Source organism: Macadamia integrifolia, chromosome 3, assembly GCF_013358625.1.
Source record: "Macadamia integrifolia cultivar HAES 741 chromosome 3, SCU_Mint_v3, whole genome shotgun sequence".
Lineage (NCBI taxonomy): Eukaryota > Viridiplantae > Streptophyta > Magnoliopsida > Proteales > Proteaceae > Macadamia > Macadamia integrifolia.
Genome location: NC_056559.1, coordinates 25,352,395 through 25,369,196, shown reverse-complemented (window position 1 = coordinate 25,369,196; position 16,802 = coordinate 25,352,395). Strand labels below are relative to the sequence as shown.

Sequence of the window (16,802 nt, the reverse complement as noted above, 5' to 3'; positions counted from 1 at the left end):
AAATAGCCTTTCACTTTCCCATTTGAAGACAAAAGACCCTACTGATACTGTCCTCATCTCCTCATTTAACCCCTTCTCCCTTTTTGGGTTCTTCTGTGCATCAAGATGAAGAGTGAAGTAATTTGCTTCACTGTCTTTTCATCTACCCTCTTAAACCATTTTGATGAGTTGGAGTGAAGGAGGTAGAATTTGGAAATTCACCTCTAATAGAATCTCGTAGGGAGATCGTATCCAGCTCCAAACAAACGCTAGATCGCAGCAATGGAGGGGTAGTTGCAATAGTAAATCACATGGGTTTCATCAGCTTTCCCTCAACTCCAAGCTTCTTGCCACCACCAAATAACCCTTCAAACCAAGAAGGTGGATCCTCAGTTGGACTCTCAAGAGACTGGAGCACACAATGATTTATGCCTTCGGATCCTCTTAAGAGCAAATATTAAAACCCTCAAAAGCAAATGACAAAGGAATGCAATATGTAGCCCATAAATAGGGCATCTGGATCCTCTCCAATGTGTATCAAACGGTTGAAAGAATCCAGGCACACAAAGGGTCCTTTTCAAAATGCAGACTTTGTTGTTTGAGTGGAACGTGGAAAAGTTTGAAGAAGCATTCATTTCACTGTTTCAGAAAAATGAAGTTGAGGATATGGTGGAACTGCAAGTGGTGGGTCTGCACCATTAGCATCTGCTTGAGCCTTGAGGCCTGAGGAATCAAATGGTAACCATGGAAGAGGTTGGTACGGGCAAGCGTAGTCACTGCATGGGTCACAATTGTAAGGTATTTCCAACTAGATTGAATTATTTTTCTCACTTTCTGGTACTAAGATTAATGAGGTTTGTTTAAAGTGAGGCATTTTCCTTTTGGGATTGAGTTATCTGTGCGTGAGCGGAGGATATTCTAGAACTCCTTGAGTTTATTTCTCTCCTCCATAAAAGAGGGGTAGGTATATCATTTTATAAAGGAGAAGAGAAAAAGAATTAGTGAGGCGCTAATGTACGTTATTTTTAGGAGGTGCTAGTGTATGCTATTTTCAGGATTTCAGGATTGGAAAAGAGAACGCTACCCACTCGTGTTCCCCATGCCCAGGCACATGGGGAAGTGGAGGTAGGCTATGAGAAGATACCTCTGTCCTCGTCTCTACTTCCCCATATGTCTGGTGTGGGAAACTCAAGCGTGTGGCATTCTTTCTCCCTCATTTTCCCTTTTTTTTCAGGAAGATTCTCTGAGCTAACGAGGCAAGGTGCACTAATACTAGCATTTATATGTTTCTCCTCCTAACAAGAAATGACATCGTTGCCCTCTCATAGTTGATACAGTTTTGTTGCATCTGATTGGTATGCTCTTCACCAATAGTAATGTAGAAATTGGGATCATCCACGTGGGGTCCATGACTCCTCATAATTCAGAATAGGAGAGAAAATGTGTTAGTGTAGGCCCACATCTCATTATATGAGAGTGTACACGCTGAAAATCTGCAACCGAATCTCTTCCATAAACACCTCAAGAACTATTTCTTCATCCTTTTAATAAATACATATTTTGATTCTAATATATTCCATAAATGCAGCATAGCCATTGGATCTAAAAAATATTTTGTTAATGACATTCTCCTCAGGTCTCGCATCACTGCAAATTATTGACATTTCAACAATTAGCTAACCATTATCTTTGCAAGGTCTAAGAAGGCCAATACCTCTAAACTGTAAAGAAAAAATATATTAAGGAGAGTAATTAATTTTTGTGTAGCAGGAGTCCAATCTATTGCTCAGAGTATTTGTATCCATTCCCCTCTTCTTTTTTTTTCCTTTTATACGGTCAACACGAGAACCAAAATTACCATTACTACCTTTCTTTTTGGTAAAATTGAGGATTAAATTTTTTTATTACAATCATATGGCTTACTTAATATTGGATTTTTCTCCTCAAAATTTTCATTGATTTAAACATTTTTAATGACACTTAACAATTTAACTTTTTCTTTCAAACTTTTGTTTTGACAAGTGTTGAAGTCTCATGTGACTGAATTTGATACCAGCTGGAAGATGATAAAAACAAGGGAAATTACAAGATTACCCATTTATGGATTCCTTTTTATAAAATTATTCAATTAAAGTTTCAGTTAACAAAAATACCAAAAATCAGGTTCGGATTTACAAAACTACTCACCCAAAGTTTCATTTAACAAAAATACATAAAATCAAGTTTGGATTTACAAAACTACCCAAAATAGTAATTCTCTTTCATCTTCCACATACAATCAAGTATTTTTGTTAAGTGAAACTTTGAGTAAGTAGTTTGTAAACCTAAACTTGATTTTGGGTACTTTTATTAAATAAAACATTGAGTGGATAGTTTTGCAAACCTAAACCTAATTTTTGGGTATTTTTGTTAATTGAAACTTTGGGTGGATAATTTTGTAAAAGAAACCTCAAAAGTTTATGTACTGACCAACTTAATGTGCCATGGCCACTTTAATGTGCCATGATTTGATAATTCCAATATTTTCATAGAAAAAAGCATATCATTTACTTATGTATTGAAATCTTTTCTTTGTATTTTTATTCATCTAATATTTTTAAAATAAAATGAATGTTCAAAACTTTATATTTCCGCCGAGTCAACTCTAACTGAATTCAAATTTGACAATTGATGAGGGTATTATTAGAATTATTAATATATAAAATTTGGGCCTAAACTAATCTATCATGTGGTGGATATTAGGACCACCAGACTGACTAAAGGATATAACAAACTAAATCAGAATCTTCCTTCAACTAAATCACAAAGAATCCCCATTGGATGACAAGCCTAGTTTTTTATTGACCATTAAAACTCTTGCTAGGGTTGCTGGTATGTTTCTTGTTTACTAGGCAGGAAGTCTTGCATCCCCACTTGATTAAATAAATCAGCTTATAACAGAATAATTTATTTGAAACCTTAAAATAAAGTTTTATTTTTTTTTAAGGAAAATTACATCCCCTCCCCTGTAGTTTGCCAAAATTACGTGTGGATCCAAGGGTTTGAGCGAATTACGCCCCCTCCCCTGAAGCTGATGATGTGAGTATTCTGTTAATTTCAAACATGAAATGACTTGAATACCCTTTTATTAACCAAAGTCTTTTGTTAAAAGGATCATTCTACCCTTCTCTCCTACAATCTTCTAATGCCCTTATATACATATGAAGCCTCCCCTCGCCGAAGAAGATGACCGGAACCTCATGCCTTCTATCCAGTGAGTCCCCATTCAAACCCTTCAGTCTTTCTTGCTTTCTCTCTCTACTTTGACCGAAAATGTTAGCAACAGTGGGGAAATGTTACAAAATCCGCCACATTGTCCACCCTTCCCTCGAACTTCTTCTGCAAAAATCGACACCCGTGCTGATCCTTGTCCAGCGCAACCATCTGGCCCCTAAAATCTTCCAATGATGAGTGCATTGGGTGGTGGAGCTCCTGCGGCTGCTGCAGATGATTTAAACTCTGATTTAAGAGCGGGGACCTTAGTGTGTTTGGATTGTTCGTGTCCAAGATCTGGCCATTCCCTGCGTCTACTCTGCAGTGCCCATTAGAATCAAGGCTAGACCCGTTAACATTAGAACAGGGCATCATCGGGGTACGCTTGGCGTAATCGCGGGACGAAGGTCTTGGAAGCTGCAAGCAGCATTTGTTTATGGGCTGGCAGCAATGCTTGTCGCAACCATTAACCGATGATGACATCAAGACCCCTGTTCGTCGATAGAGTTGGGATTCGATTGAGAGATAGCAAAACTCTCAACCGGAATAGAAGGAGGAGCACGGACACGCATAATCGTAAGCGTCTGTCCCACAATGGCTTCTTGGATTCTCAAGCGTTGCAACTCCATTACTGTTTCTTGCATTTGCTGATAAAATAAAGACGAAAAACCCTGACCGTGACCTGTATTGGTCACAGCAAGATTGCCGAGCACAAAAGCACTGGATACACCATTGTGAAAGGAAGGGATATCGGAAGAAAAAATAAGGGACTGGTGAAACAAACACGAAGAGAGACGAGCAAAACTGGAATCAAGCAAGTGAGAAGAGGTTTGAGGGGAAAAGGGGTTTTCGTTGGCAGCAGGGAATGCGATGTTATTATTGTTAATAAATGTGACCTCACCATTACAGAGTAGTCGACGAAGGCAACGATCTTGGTGCAAGGGAGGAAGACGCAACGTGCTGGAGGTCAAGCATCTCACTGCGAAGGGGGTTAATATTAGTTCGGACTTGGACGAAGACGAGATTGAAAGGGGATTTCCCTCTTTCAATCTAATTTTAAGTGAAGGGTATTTCGGTATCTTCACTTCTTTATGAGGGTATTTTAGGTATAAAAATTGTGACATCACCACATAATAGATTCAAACTCACGGCCTCTAACGGATTGGACTCAAATGTAAGAAACTTTCATGCTTCAGGGAGGGCATAATTCACTCAAACCCCTGGATCCACACGTAATTTCGATAAACTATAGGGAAGGGGATGTAATTTTCCCTTGTTTTTATAAAAGAATCTAAATCAAAGGATTGCACTATAATACGACTTAGAAAGGGCTCTAATGCAAGGCAACCTTTGTCCTTTCCTCCATCCAATGGTTAGAATATGAAATCATAATTCACAAAATTGACCTCCTTTTTAATAAAAATGCCCACTAAAGTCCAAGGATGAGTTCTTATATTTGACTAATAATGAAGGGCACTTCATCAATAAATGAATGAAGCATAGATAATATACTTGTTGATCAAACCTCAAGGAACCATCAATTAATTGACCAATTTCTTTAACTATTGGAGCATGTGGCTTCTTATAATGGGCAAAAGATGTTAACCATTTTATACTAAAACCAATGTGGTTGGTTTAGTCATTAAGCCCCCACTTGCTCATATCTTATGTAACATTGAAAGAGAAAGATAATGAAAGAAGATAGAAACTCATCCATTAGCCAAAACCACCACTTCTAAATAGATCTTATAAAGCAAATAAAAATTAATTGAAGTGATTTAGATGTGTAATAGCAGTAATGAAAAGGGTCCTACTCCTGTTGTTGCACATGTAGGAAATCCCCCAACTACCTATCATTGGGTTCCACTTTCAAATAATCATCCTGAATTAAATGAAACCATTAATTGACAAACCCATCTTCCTTACCATTAGCCATTAAAGTGGCTTCTATCATTTCCCAGTACAAGATGACAAAGGATTATTAACATATATTAAAAAAAAAAAAAGTAATCCTCTCCACCACCCCCACCTAAAAAAAAAGGTTTTGTATTTTTAAAATATTAACTAGGAACTAGATGGAATTATCATTATTTGATTTAACACTAGTATCACTATTTTCCCTCAGGGAAATAAGACTTGGTTTGTGTTTAGGATTATTGGGACCATAGATGCTTAATTCTGATCGATCTGATGTCAATCCACTGGTTAGATATAAGGGTAAAATGGTCTCAAATATATGTTAAAAAATTAATTAAAAAAAGTAAAACCCATCTGATCCAATCCAATTCCGATCGGTATCATTTTGAGTTTTAAAACCTTGATTGGGACTAAAAGCTATAAGCAAAAAAAATAAAGCTCAAAAGATTCTCAATCCAATAAGATCTTCAGTTGAATACTGATCCAAGAATGTGGAATCAAGACAATTACAGATGATCAAGCGCGTCTGGTGTAGCGGTATCATAGTATCCTCCCATGGTACTGAGTCTACTGACCAGGGTTTGATTCATTAGATGCGGAAATAGTAATTTTTATATTTTAAACTCTAAACGGGCTTTAGTTAATAAAGATCAATATCTCACGATTAAGAGATCTGAGTTCAACCCTTCTTACTTCTCAAGGCCTATCTATCAAAAAATAAAAAAGACAATCATAGATATGATCCAGATATTCATGCTTTACTATTTTCATAAAAACTCATGTTGTTGATGAATGTCTAACCTAAATGGATGAAGAAGATTGATCTCAAAAAGACATGGCCCACTTTTTTTTTTCTTTTTTTTTCTTTTTTACATGAAAGAACCTATCACCTTTTGTTGGTGACTTAGATATATTATGTCTGCTACTGTATGTCATCATATACACAAACCCATCTTAGATATTATCCTTGTTTTATGCAATGAATAATCTGATATTATACTGAAGGATTGGTATTTCTTTCACCCACAATGAAGAGAGAATCTCTTAATCCATAGGCTCGAACATAACCAAATTTCTCTATTGTATTCATGTTACCACTAATCATCTTTTGCTTCCTACATGGAGCATCTGCATAATGTATTTTGTGTTATAGATAGATTTAGGTGCCATCCACTATTCTATGATTGTGAAAATTGAGATTTTATGGATCTTTGACAAGCCCTGATACCATGGCTCCGAATGGCCCTATATTTCTAACCCAAAGCCAAGGTTTCACACCTGCGAACCTAAACCACCTATGATGTGCAAATGCTCCAACCCAGACAAGTCAGTCAAGTTGCCAAAAATATATATATACCAACCCAGACAAGACAGTCAAGTTAACAAATATATATATATATATATATATATATATATAACCGTCAGCAAAGCAAAGGAATCTTATGGGGTCCCCCTCCCACCCATCATCCACCTAGCTAGAATGTCTTAATCAAGATTTTCCCATTACAAGCAATTGAATAGTAATTCTTACCAGAACTTGTGGGCAAGGATTTTCCCCCTACCTCCAGAACGGAAACCCCCCCACCTTCAGAAGATGGTCATTACAACCCATTACGCTGGATGGGACCCAGACACAACAGGTACTCCCAAAAATATATAAAAAATCTTCTTTCTTTAAATTCCCTCTTCTACTCCTCCAATAAAGCCAACCTAATCCTTTTCCATTCTTGTTTAATCATTTCGAGAGCAGCAGGAGCCAATTGCCTCTTGGTGTGCTCGTGAGTGAGAGAGAGAGAGAGACCCATAACCGCAATAGCCATTTGAATTGAGTAACATATCCCACATACTCCATATTAGTATAAGCATATCCCCCGACAGAAACCAGAAAACATGCATGACCTTCCGTGATAAAATAAACTAAAGAAACCGACTTATTCTACCATCAATATATTTATTGAAAAATTAGAGAGAGAGAACCCCGCAAATCTGGTATAGATATGACCAACGAAAGCATGACAGATGGGGGCAGTGCAGTCTTTTTACGCTGACTGTAACGGATGTAGGCAACACCAAACTTACGGGTTTTATTTTTCAAATTTATATGAGAGAGAGAGAGAGAGAGAGAGAGAGAGAGAGAGCGCTGCAGAAGTAAAACAACAGAGTTAAGTGGTGTAGATGTAGCCGAACCCAACCCTAGCCATCACAAAACCAATTCCATTATAAATCGTGTTAGCTACACAGCATGGGCTACACTTTACATGCCATATCTACACGGCCACCCCACCCCAAAATATAGAAGAAATCAAAATGACATACAAGATACAGGTACAAAGTAAGTTCTTGTTAAAGACTTTACTTTTAATATCCTCCCCCCCCCCCCCCCCACCACCAAAATAAGAGCCACTCGTTTTTTTACCTTTCTAATACACACTTTCTGCTTCATGAAAAGTTGACACATCAGGAATCCGGTCCAATGATGGACGATTGATCCTCATTACCGTTAACAGAGTCTGGTATTCGTGGTTTCACTTCGCCATTAACTGGAAGCTTTGTCTTGGGCAACAACTTTTTCACCTCATCTACTGTGTAAATGAAGATCTTCCTCACCATGCTACAGAACTCACTGCAAAAAAAAAGGACAGAAATACAAAAGGCAGCAAAGGTTATAAGATTATTATAGAACCGATACACTTACAACAAATCCAGATTCAAGACTGAATTTTACAATTCTCCCCCCCCCCCCCCCCCCCCCCTCCCCCCCCCTCCCCCAAGCACCTTTTTAAATAAAAAAAGGTCAAGACATTGAGGCTCAAGTTCTCAATGCAATTGAACTGTAAGCATTGAGTCAAAGAGAGTGATAAGCATCAGTCATCAATGATGTATAGGCAAGGCCCAAAAAATCAAACAATCTGTTTTGATCAATCAAGTTCTCAACAAAATGCATAAGCGACAGATCAAGACGGATGCAAACTGGGTGAGTGGTAGTGAAATAGTAATCCTTGTCAACCCTAATGGCTCATATCAACCCATCTTGTGGGCCTTTTATCCTCTTTTTTGGGGGGATGAGGCTCAATGAAGAGTTCATGTTCTTTCTGGATCAGGCTAGTAAATTCTAATGGCTTTTTTCCTCTCTTTCGGGGGTGGGGGTGGGGGTGGGGGTGGGGTGGGGGTGGGTCTGAATGAAGAGTTCATGTTCTTTCTGGATCAGTCATCAATGATGCAACTGCACTTTTTTGGGAGAGACCCATGGACCCACCATTATGCTATGCTGCTCCAACTAGCTATCGATGACCTCAAAGGCTGAGTTCAATCCAGGCAGTATAACTCAATTAAATCACAGCCCAAATTAATAAACTGGCACATCTCTTCTGCCATTCCACTATCAAAATGCTTTAATTAGTCATATACAGCAATTTCTTTCTTCGCCACTCTTAACAGAAGTTATTTCAGGCCTCTTGCTCTTTTGAAACAACCTTCATATCAAATCCTTCTTTTGCTTAGAGAAATTATAAAATAGTCTGCTGTGATAAATTCAAAGTGCATTGAAGGGAATGTCTATCAAAAGAAAAATAGCCTTGAAATGCTTATAAAAAAAAATTGGCCATAAAAAGAGAGTTGTTCCCCAACCCCAACCCCCGGGCCCGCCCCCGCCCCTGCCCCTGGCCCCGGCCCCCGCCACAGAAAAGAGAGTAAAAATAAAGCAATATATCAGTTGGAAAGGGTCAGACGAACTTAACTGCCAAGGGTCATCCCCAACCATCATCATGTCATCCTCATCATCTGTGTACACAACTTGCCATTTCTTTATGGGTCCAGATAGTTCACCTTCAATGCTAAACATCTTCTCAAGTTTCCTCAGCAGATCATCATAGCATTCTAATCGTGTCAAGTCGACAGCTCTCCCAACAGCCATTCCTTGCATGTGAACCTGAAAAAACACATCATATCAACTTTGTTTTGCACCTAATAGCCATTTGCTAGGAAAACAAAATCAAAAGCTAAATATAGACCATCTTACAAAATGGATATTTCCCAACATTTGTTTAAAAAAGAAAATCAGAAAAGGGACAGACCCAGTGGCTCATGGAACATTTTAGAGGCTAAATTGGTTGATCATTTTCATAATTCTGTCGCTGAAATACATGAGGTCCCATAATTACAGCAATTGTCTAGTCAATGTAGCAGAAATGGCTCTTCCCACAACAAACGAAAATTTTAATACCAACTACAGTAACAGAAGGATCGGTTTTCCCGTCTTATTCTTAATGCCGTTCTCACAGGAAATACCAATGCATATGACAACTTTGACCTTTAATATAAAGGTTTCAAGAACTTAAAATAAAGCCTGGGAATCATTATATTTCTGTCTTTTTTCTGATGTCAATTTAGCAAGCATAATATGTGAAGGGGATTCACCATTTGTTCTCTCTCTATTTTAATACCCCCCTGAATACTCCCTACAATTTATCTCAGATGCATTCTCTTGCCAACAACAAATGGATATTTCTTCCGAATCATAGCCCAGTTAGAACCAGCATCAACTTTACAGAAGTCTATAGAACACTGTTAAATAGGAAATTAGTGCATTGTCAACCTACCTTGGTGCAACTCCGGGTTTGCCTGCTTTGCATTTCCTGGGGAGATCTCAAGCATGATTTCTCTGGCTCACTGCTCACTGGAGGCATATCAAAACAATTGATATTTGCTGGCTGAGATTGCCGATCAGAATCTGCATCCAGCGATGGAGCTTGTTGATCTTCCCCCACTCCACCAGCCAAAGTTACTACTGGTGATGTCTCCTCCGAATTTGAATTGCCAACCAACTGGATCCCAAACAGCCGGTAACCACTACCACTTTCTGGTCGCTTCTCTCCAGATACTCTATTAACAGATGCAGTCAAAGACTCGGTCGGAATTTCTGCAGGGTTTGGCCAGTACATTGGATTGCTGGAAACTGCAGGCTGAGAATTATTTCCACTGAATCCAAGGGAGCCTGCCTTTGCAACGGAGGAAAAGAGGGAAGCAGAATTGGGCGATGGGTACAGGTCTCGCCCATTTTGTAGGCCAGAATATGAGAAAGTCGAGGGAGACTCAACATTGGGTTTCCACATACCTAATTGGACAAGGAAAAATGATGTTCCTATTGGTATAATAAAAAAAGCACAGAAACAGTACCAGGGACAAAAATCCTCACCAAATGCTGAAATATCAGGAGTTGGCGAAGGTAAAACCGGGGGCCGTGCACGTTTGTTCCTATGCACTGGTTGGGAGTTCGAAGGAACAGCTGCCACTAATGGCTCCAATTCCCATGGTGAAACTCTATCCGGCCGTGGGATTGATGATGGTTCATCCCATTGAACCTAGACATCAGAATGGTATCATTGAACAAGAACAGAGAATAAAGAGAAAACAAAATGATGCCAAGATAATCCATAGACAGCATAAGAAAGCCATAGCATTCAAGTTGATCCTCAACACAAACAGCAAGTTGAGGTAACCTACACCAAGGCCTTTGAGTGTTTGGACAGTTTCAAGAGTCTTGAGCACCCTTTTCCCAATACCTTAACAAGTTCTCCGGAGATCAACTCTCAAGTGAGAACATTGCAAAAGAAAATGTGTGCATGATCAAAGCCTTGACATCCAACAGCCAAAGGGTATGTTATGTTAAAGGTTCATAGAAGGCTACTTATAACACCACTAGCCCTGCAGCCAAAAACTTGGAAGTCTGTGTACCTGAATACATTTTGGGCAGGCCAGTACCAAGAACAAGCTCTAGTAGAATTTACCTTCAACGATCTCCACTCAGAATCTGCCCAACAAGAAGATGCAACCTCTCCAACGCCAACAATAGTACCACTGTACCTGTAGAGTTATAGAAGCAATTGTAGTTAGATATTTCCACGCATAACAAAATTATAAGCCAATTACACAATATACCTTCTTTCAGGAGCTTCCTCACCCTCAAATCTCATTTTGAATCGCATCCCAACAGAGAACTTGTGGTTCCGTGCTTCAAGGTACTTGTTGACACTAATGATAAACTCAGAACGACTTGTCCTGAAAGGAAATAGGACTGGTTCAGCAAATACTTGTCTGTTTTCGGTTAACAAACAGAAACTAGAATTAGGAAGTAAAATGGATGGACCATCATATTCACAAAACTTTTTTCTGGCACATCATAGGCAAAGGAAGTTGTTATTTTAATCAGGGTGCCCATAGAAATCAGGAAGATAGAGCACCCCTATGTCATAGTAGAAATCTCATGAAGGGTACATCAACGAGACCACGACCAGAAAAAAAAGTTCTTAACAAAATAAAGTTTCTCATGAGAAATTGAAGGCTAGTCATCAAAATATTGCGAATTATGTCATGATACAAGACAAAGCCAGGACCCAACTAAATTTCTTCAAAGTCGGGGAGTTTCTTACTAACCCAGACTCGAAATCAGAACTTAATATCCAAATTCTCAATTGAGTAGAAGTTTTAAGAACATCAATGAGGAAACAAATTGAAATAATGGAAAGAAACAGACAAAAGAACCAACACTTATAACAACATTAAAGATGTAATAAGAAGAGCTACCAAACCTTGGCTTATAGAAAACAGAGAAGAGGGTTCCAGTTGCTTTTGCATGAGATGCAGTGGCAAGTACCCCAAGATGCATGCTGTGACTGGAAATAACAGACGACGGCATATTATTCAGCTGCCTCATGAGCCTCCTTACTCCAACACGCAGCTCTCCATTCTCACCTCTGTTAAATTGTTGAAATGCAGCAGTTCACGGCTTTAGAATCAATAAATCTGAAAGCACTTAATCAAATACATAATGTGTGATGCAACTTACCTAAGGAATATAAATGCATCACCCGCTACCAGTCTCTTGGAACTGACAAATACACTCCATCCAGTTGTGAGTAAGTGACGCCGAGGTTGCCCTGAAAGCAATGAGCTTTAGAAATTGACAGTAGTCCATAAAGCAAAAGACTAAAACTCCCAACACAAAGATCAAACTGTAACCAGATGTTCAAAATTCCTTTAGTTAAAGAAGCAAACCTCGGAAAATATGACGAAAATGCCATTCATTTCCATGCAGGTCTGTGGCAACCAATTCTTGCCAAGGTGGATGCTGGGACATATCCTGAACAGGGAACAAGAATTCAACATAGCCTAGAGTGGAAAAATGACAACTAACTGAACGATCCAACATGAAGCTAATGTCGAATTAAATGCTCACCAATGGTGGTAGGCAATCATCAGCATGCCTTCTAAGAACAGAGAATCCCCCATGGGTGCTCGTGTCAGAAGCAGTAAGTGTCTTGCAAAACGAATGAACCGTGTACCTTGCAGGTTCTGGAAGTGGAGGATCAGGGCTAGTAACCTCACTTTCCTAGCCCCAACGTAGGAGGAAAATAACAAAAGAGAAAACATGAAACAACACACCAACAATTCCAGTTAGTTCCTAACAAAATGCATTAAGAGTTATACATTCAAACCAAATTCTCAATACTAGTGATGTACTGACAACATGCCGTTTAAGATTTTCCGGCCATGCAGACCCTTATCAATACCAATAATGGGGTCTATGCAGGAAGCAGGAAATATTTAAAAAAGTGAATAGAAGAAGATGGAAGGAGGAAGGAGGGCAGATGCAGCCCTATCATAGACCTAACATTCCTGTCCCCGTTACATAGAATACCAGTAATTCACATTTTGAGTGGATACCAGGAAAACTCACACCGAGTTCAGGGAGTAAAGTGATCTGTGCATAAACCTCATCAGTTTCTGGTTCTGCCTACAAGTCAAAAAGAAATAGTATGAATGAACGACAAAAAAAAATAAAATAAAATAAAAAATAAAAAGAAGAAGAAGAAGAAGCTTGAGCTGCACATGAACAACCTCTTGTGAGAATCAGGAAAATGATTGAAAAAACTCACCTTGAGCTGCACATGAACAACTTTGCAAAGGATCTTAGATGGCAGATTGAAAGATGGCATCTGCTGGTCCAGACCTTGGTGTGTTGATGCCTCGAGCTATAACATATTAAAGAGGCAAACAAATGAATATAAATAATGTACAACTTGTTAATCCTTCCCTAATGCAAGAGAAGCTTAAATGAGCCTTGACACAGTCTGATGAAACTCATTTTATAAATAAAAAACATCCAATAAGATTCATTTTATAAATAATACACAAACCAAAAACAAATTGCAATTCAAATCCTGGGTTAAGGAAAACTTAAGAAAAAAAACTAAAAGTACATTTGTGTCCATACACATTAAGACTTGCTCTCGACATAAAAGTTGCCATGTGGAATTTTGAATTCAACACCTCCCCCCCCCCCAAAAAAAAAAAGACTACATCAAATAAAAAATAAAACTTAAAAGCATACCCCAGAATTATGACAAAGTAACTGCAGTTTAAGTCACTCTCACATTGCCATTAAGTAGGCTGCACTTCAAATTGTATTTATTTTCTTATTTTAGGTATTTGTCGCAGAATAAGCCCAAATAAAATTCCCAAGGCCTTTCTTTCTTCTTTTTGTAAGGTTTTTCCCACTTTTTTAGCTATAAAGCATCTTTCACCAATCACCCATGTATGGTTAGAATTAGATCCTAGGTTCTTAGGTTCGTTATCCTCAGAATAGAACAAAAAAGAGCAGTTCAATCTACCTGTTCCATATGACCTTGGGGGAAGTAGTAAACCCGTTCTCCCTCCCGAGGTACAGTGACCAAAGGACCAGCACAGGCATGCCAGAGTTCCTTGTATAAAACTTCACCACAGGCTCCTGTATCTGAAAAAAAAAAAAACAAACCACCAAGGAGATATATTAATAAATCACAAAGAGCTTGAGGGAGAGGACAAAAAGAGGCATTAAAACAAAGATATCGAGTTTAAGCACCACATGCTCCATACAAGAACAAAGCCTAATATTTTATGATGGCAGATTTCCCAATGAATATGCAGCTTGAAGCAAAATCTTACACATGCACTAACAAAAGCACAGCAAGAAGTAATGCCACTAGTGCAAAGACGAATTGCCACATTGAACAATTATAAGAGAAATGCATGGTCAAAAGTAATGACATTGCCAATTGCCAACGTTAGAACAGAAATAGAACAAGTGTGCTTTGATTTTGAAGTGGCCCGGTTAATGTGGCTAATTAATTACAAATTTCAGTCATATGCATTGCTAGATAATGTGTGAAAATAGAACTTAAAGCAAAAGCATAGGACAAATTAAGATTAAAGAAAGAAATTTATTTCCTCTCCCTGATAGTTCTAAGTAATTACTGAATCAAGCAATTTTCTCTTCCCCATGAACCGAAACTTTGTTATTGCAACCAATTCATTCATCCAAAAAATATATATTAAACTTTTAACGTTCAGGGCTTATCTCCTTAAAGAAAAAGGCAGTCGGTAAATATTCAATATTTTGAGGAAAATAAGAAAATCACCTGAGTTGGGTAATCCGGAGGAGTGATTTACTGACGCCATCGCCATGAAACTCCAATACCAATCGATCTACAAAAGTCGGATCTCACCAGAAAAAAAAGACACGAAAGAGGTGATCAGAGGTGATTCTGTTATGTCCGACAATAGAAAAGGCCGCCGCACAAAACCTCTATATCAATGTCTCCAACAACCCCAATCCTGTACTGGGAGAGAATTCTTCACCCCCTACAAACCAGATGAAGAAATCATGTGTCTAAGGGAATTTAACTGCGAGCTTTTAATCTTCACCAACCATACAGCTTCCGTACACAGAGGGTCTACATCACTCCAGGTATGTTACCCCCAATCTCAAGGTCTCAATGATCAATCCGCAACGCATAGAGCTCGTTATTATTCCAATCCCTATTAATTGCTTGCGGATATTCTTAAAGACGAATGGGAGCGCTATTCAACTCAGGTGCAGCTGAAACAGCTCATTAAATGACTTCGAATCAGTCTGCTCCGCTTCCACTCCCGAAATAATACTTTAAACGCCCACCTTAAATGCACGAAGCAGTTAGATCTCTAACGCCGATGAAGTAAATATGAACCGAATGCTTCAGGAGCCAGATTTGCCGAACCGTACCTTAAACACCGGTTAATCTTCTGCCAGAAAACGGTGGATAAGAAATCAGAACCTTTAAAAATGGAAAAAAAAAAAATGAAATCCAACATAAGTACACAGTTATTAACTGAAAAAATGAGGAAGAAAGATCCAAAAGAATAAAGCTGTCAGGGAGACGGAGCAGAACCACAAAATGCAAAAGGCTCCTCAACAACCAGGACACACGAGGAAAGATGCTTGATCCTCTAAAGATATCTCCTTTGCAAGCTTTGTTCTAGAGGTGCAGCCGGTATTTCACCAAAATAGGGGGGAAATAAAGATAGAACACGAGTAACACGACGCCTAACAGTAAAAACAGGTGGAACTACGCAGGACGAAGACAATCGAACAAGAACGACTACAGATTCAAAAGTCTTCAACCAAGACTCCAAGTCCACTAACCTTCAGCCACAGCGACAGTGAAACCAAAGAGATTCAAAGATAACTGTTGAAGCCGTAATCTCTTACCAATTCTATGTTTCCACCAATAGTGACCACAGAAAAAGCCTCCGAATCTGCTGGAATTTGCTGGAAAACTCTTAGTTAATACTCAACAAGCTAAAAAATTCGCCATTTCTGACCAAACAAGCTCGATCGAACGAAATCTTCAGAAATTCTCCAATATGATAGTAAAAGAAGCTCGATCTCCTAAAGAAAATTCGAATATCCCTTCTGTTCACGAAGAAATATCTCTGTGTTCCACAAAAAAATCGAAGCAGGGACACGATGCGTCAAAGGTTATCGAAGAAGAATAACCGAGTATTGCTGCTTGTCTGCTGATGCCTGTCCTCTGCATCTGCTACCTCTTTTTCAGTTCAGCTTTTCCACACAAACCAAGATCTTTCCTTTTACCCCTTTCTTTCTCTCTCCTCGTCTCACGCTCTCTTTTTTTTTTTTTCTCTCTCTCTCTCGTCTAGGTTTTCTCTGTCGAGTTCGAACGATGAGTGCGCAATACGCATCCACTCTCCGACACGGCGACACCTTCACAACTCTCTCTCGCTCTTTTTTGGTGAAACTCTCTCTCTCTCTCTCCCTCTTTATCTCTCTGAAGAAACGAAAAACAGAGATCCAAAGCGTGCCCTGAAACCCCTACAAGCTTCTTCTCCACGCGCAAAAAGATAAATAAAAATCATTCACCTTCCTCTCTCAACTCTCAAGTCTCAACGTTTCACCTTATCCACCACGGTGACACTGACGCTTCCTTTACTCTCCTCTGCCTAGGGTCTCAACAGGCCCGTTCCCACGTGTCATTTCTCAGTTGGCCCACTACTCCACGGTAATACAGACTCCGGTTCAACCAGAACCGTAGTCTTGTGGGGTCGAGGCTATAATATTTCTGGCTGCCACACGTGGCAGAATCGGTATCAGGGCCCACATTTTGGACAAATATAATAATTGAATGTCTCCTCCATTGCATGCTCGCCACGTGTACAGAAGAACCTGCAAAGGACTGGCGAGATTCTATGCCGCTTCAGGAATTTTTTTTCTATCTTGAATTACCACAAATACCCCTGTCTCATTTGAACAAATCGGGAAACCTAGGAATAGTTACTAGGCA

The 16,802-nt window shown here is 39.1% G+C and overlaps 1 protein-coding gene across 4 annotated transcripts; it reads right to left on the bottom strand.

Annotated features, from left to right (window-relative positions):
- Positions 1-7,342: 7,342 nt before the first annotated feature.
- On the bottom strand, positions 7,343-16,374 carry LOC122073875 (auxin response factor 1-like). Of its 4 annotated transcripts, none has more exons than XM_042638558.1 (15): positions 15,647-16,374; positions 14,604-15,246; positions 13,818-13,939; positions 13,083-13,178; positions 12,884-12,940; positions 12,383-12,535; positions 12,202-12,286; positions 11,993-12,083; positions 11,736-11,900; positions 11,086-11,205; positions 10,935-11,010; positions 10,343-10,508; positions 9,747-10,261; positions 8,886-9,076; positions 7,343-7,771 (listed from the first exon to the last, which is right to left on the bottom strand). In XM_042638558.1, exons 2-15 carry the CDS (start codon positions 14,647-14,649, stop codon positions 7,606-7,608), a joined length of 2,049 nt encoding a protein of 682 aa, XP_042494492.1. In that variant the 5' UTR covers positions 14,650-15,246; positions 15,647-16,374; the 3' UTR covers positions 7,343-7,605. The 4 variants fall into 4 exon arrangements, with proteins under 4 accessions (XP_042494492.1, XP_042494490.1, XP_042494491.1 ...); XM_042638556.1 differs by having other exon boundaries at positions 15,713-16,374; XM_042638557.1 differs by having other exon boundaries at positions 14,604-15,243; positions 15,713-16,374.
- Between the last annotated feature and the right edge of the window lie 428 nt (positions 16,375-16,802).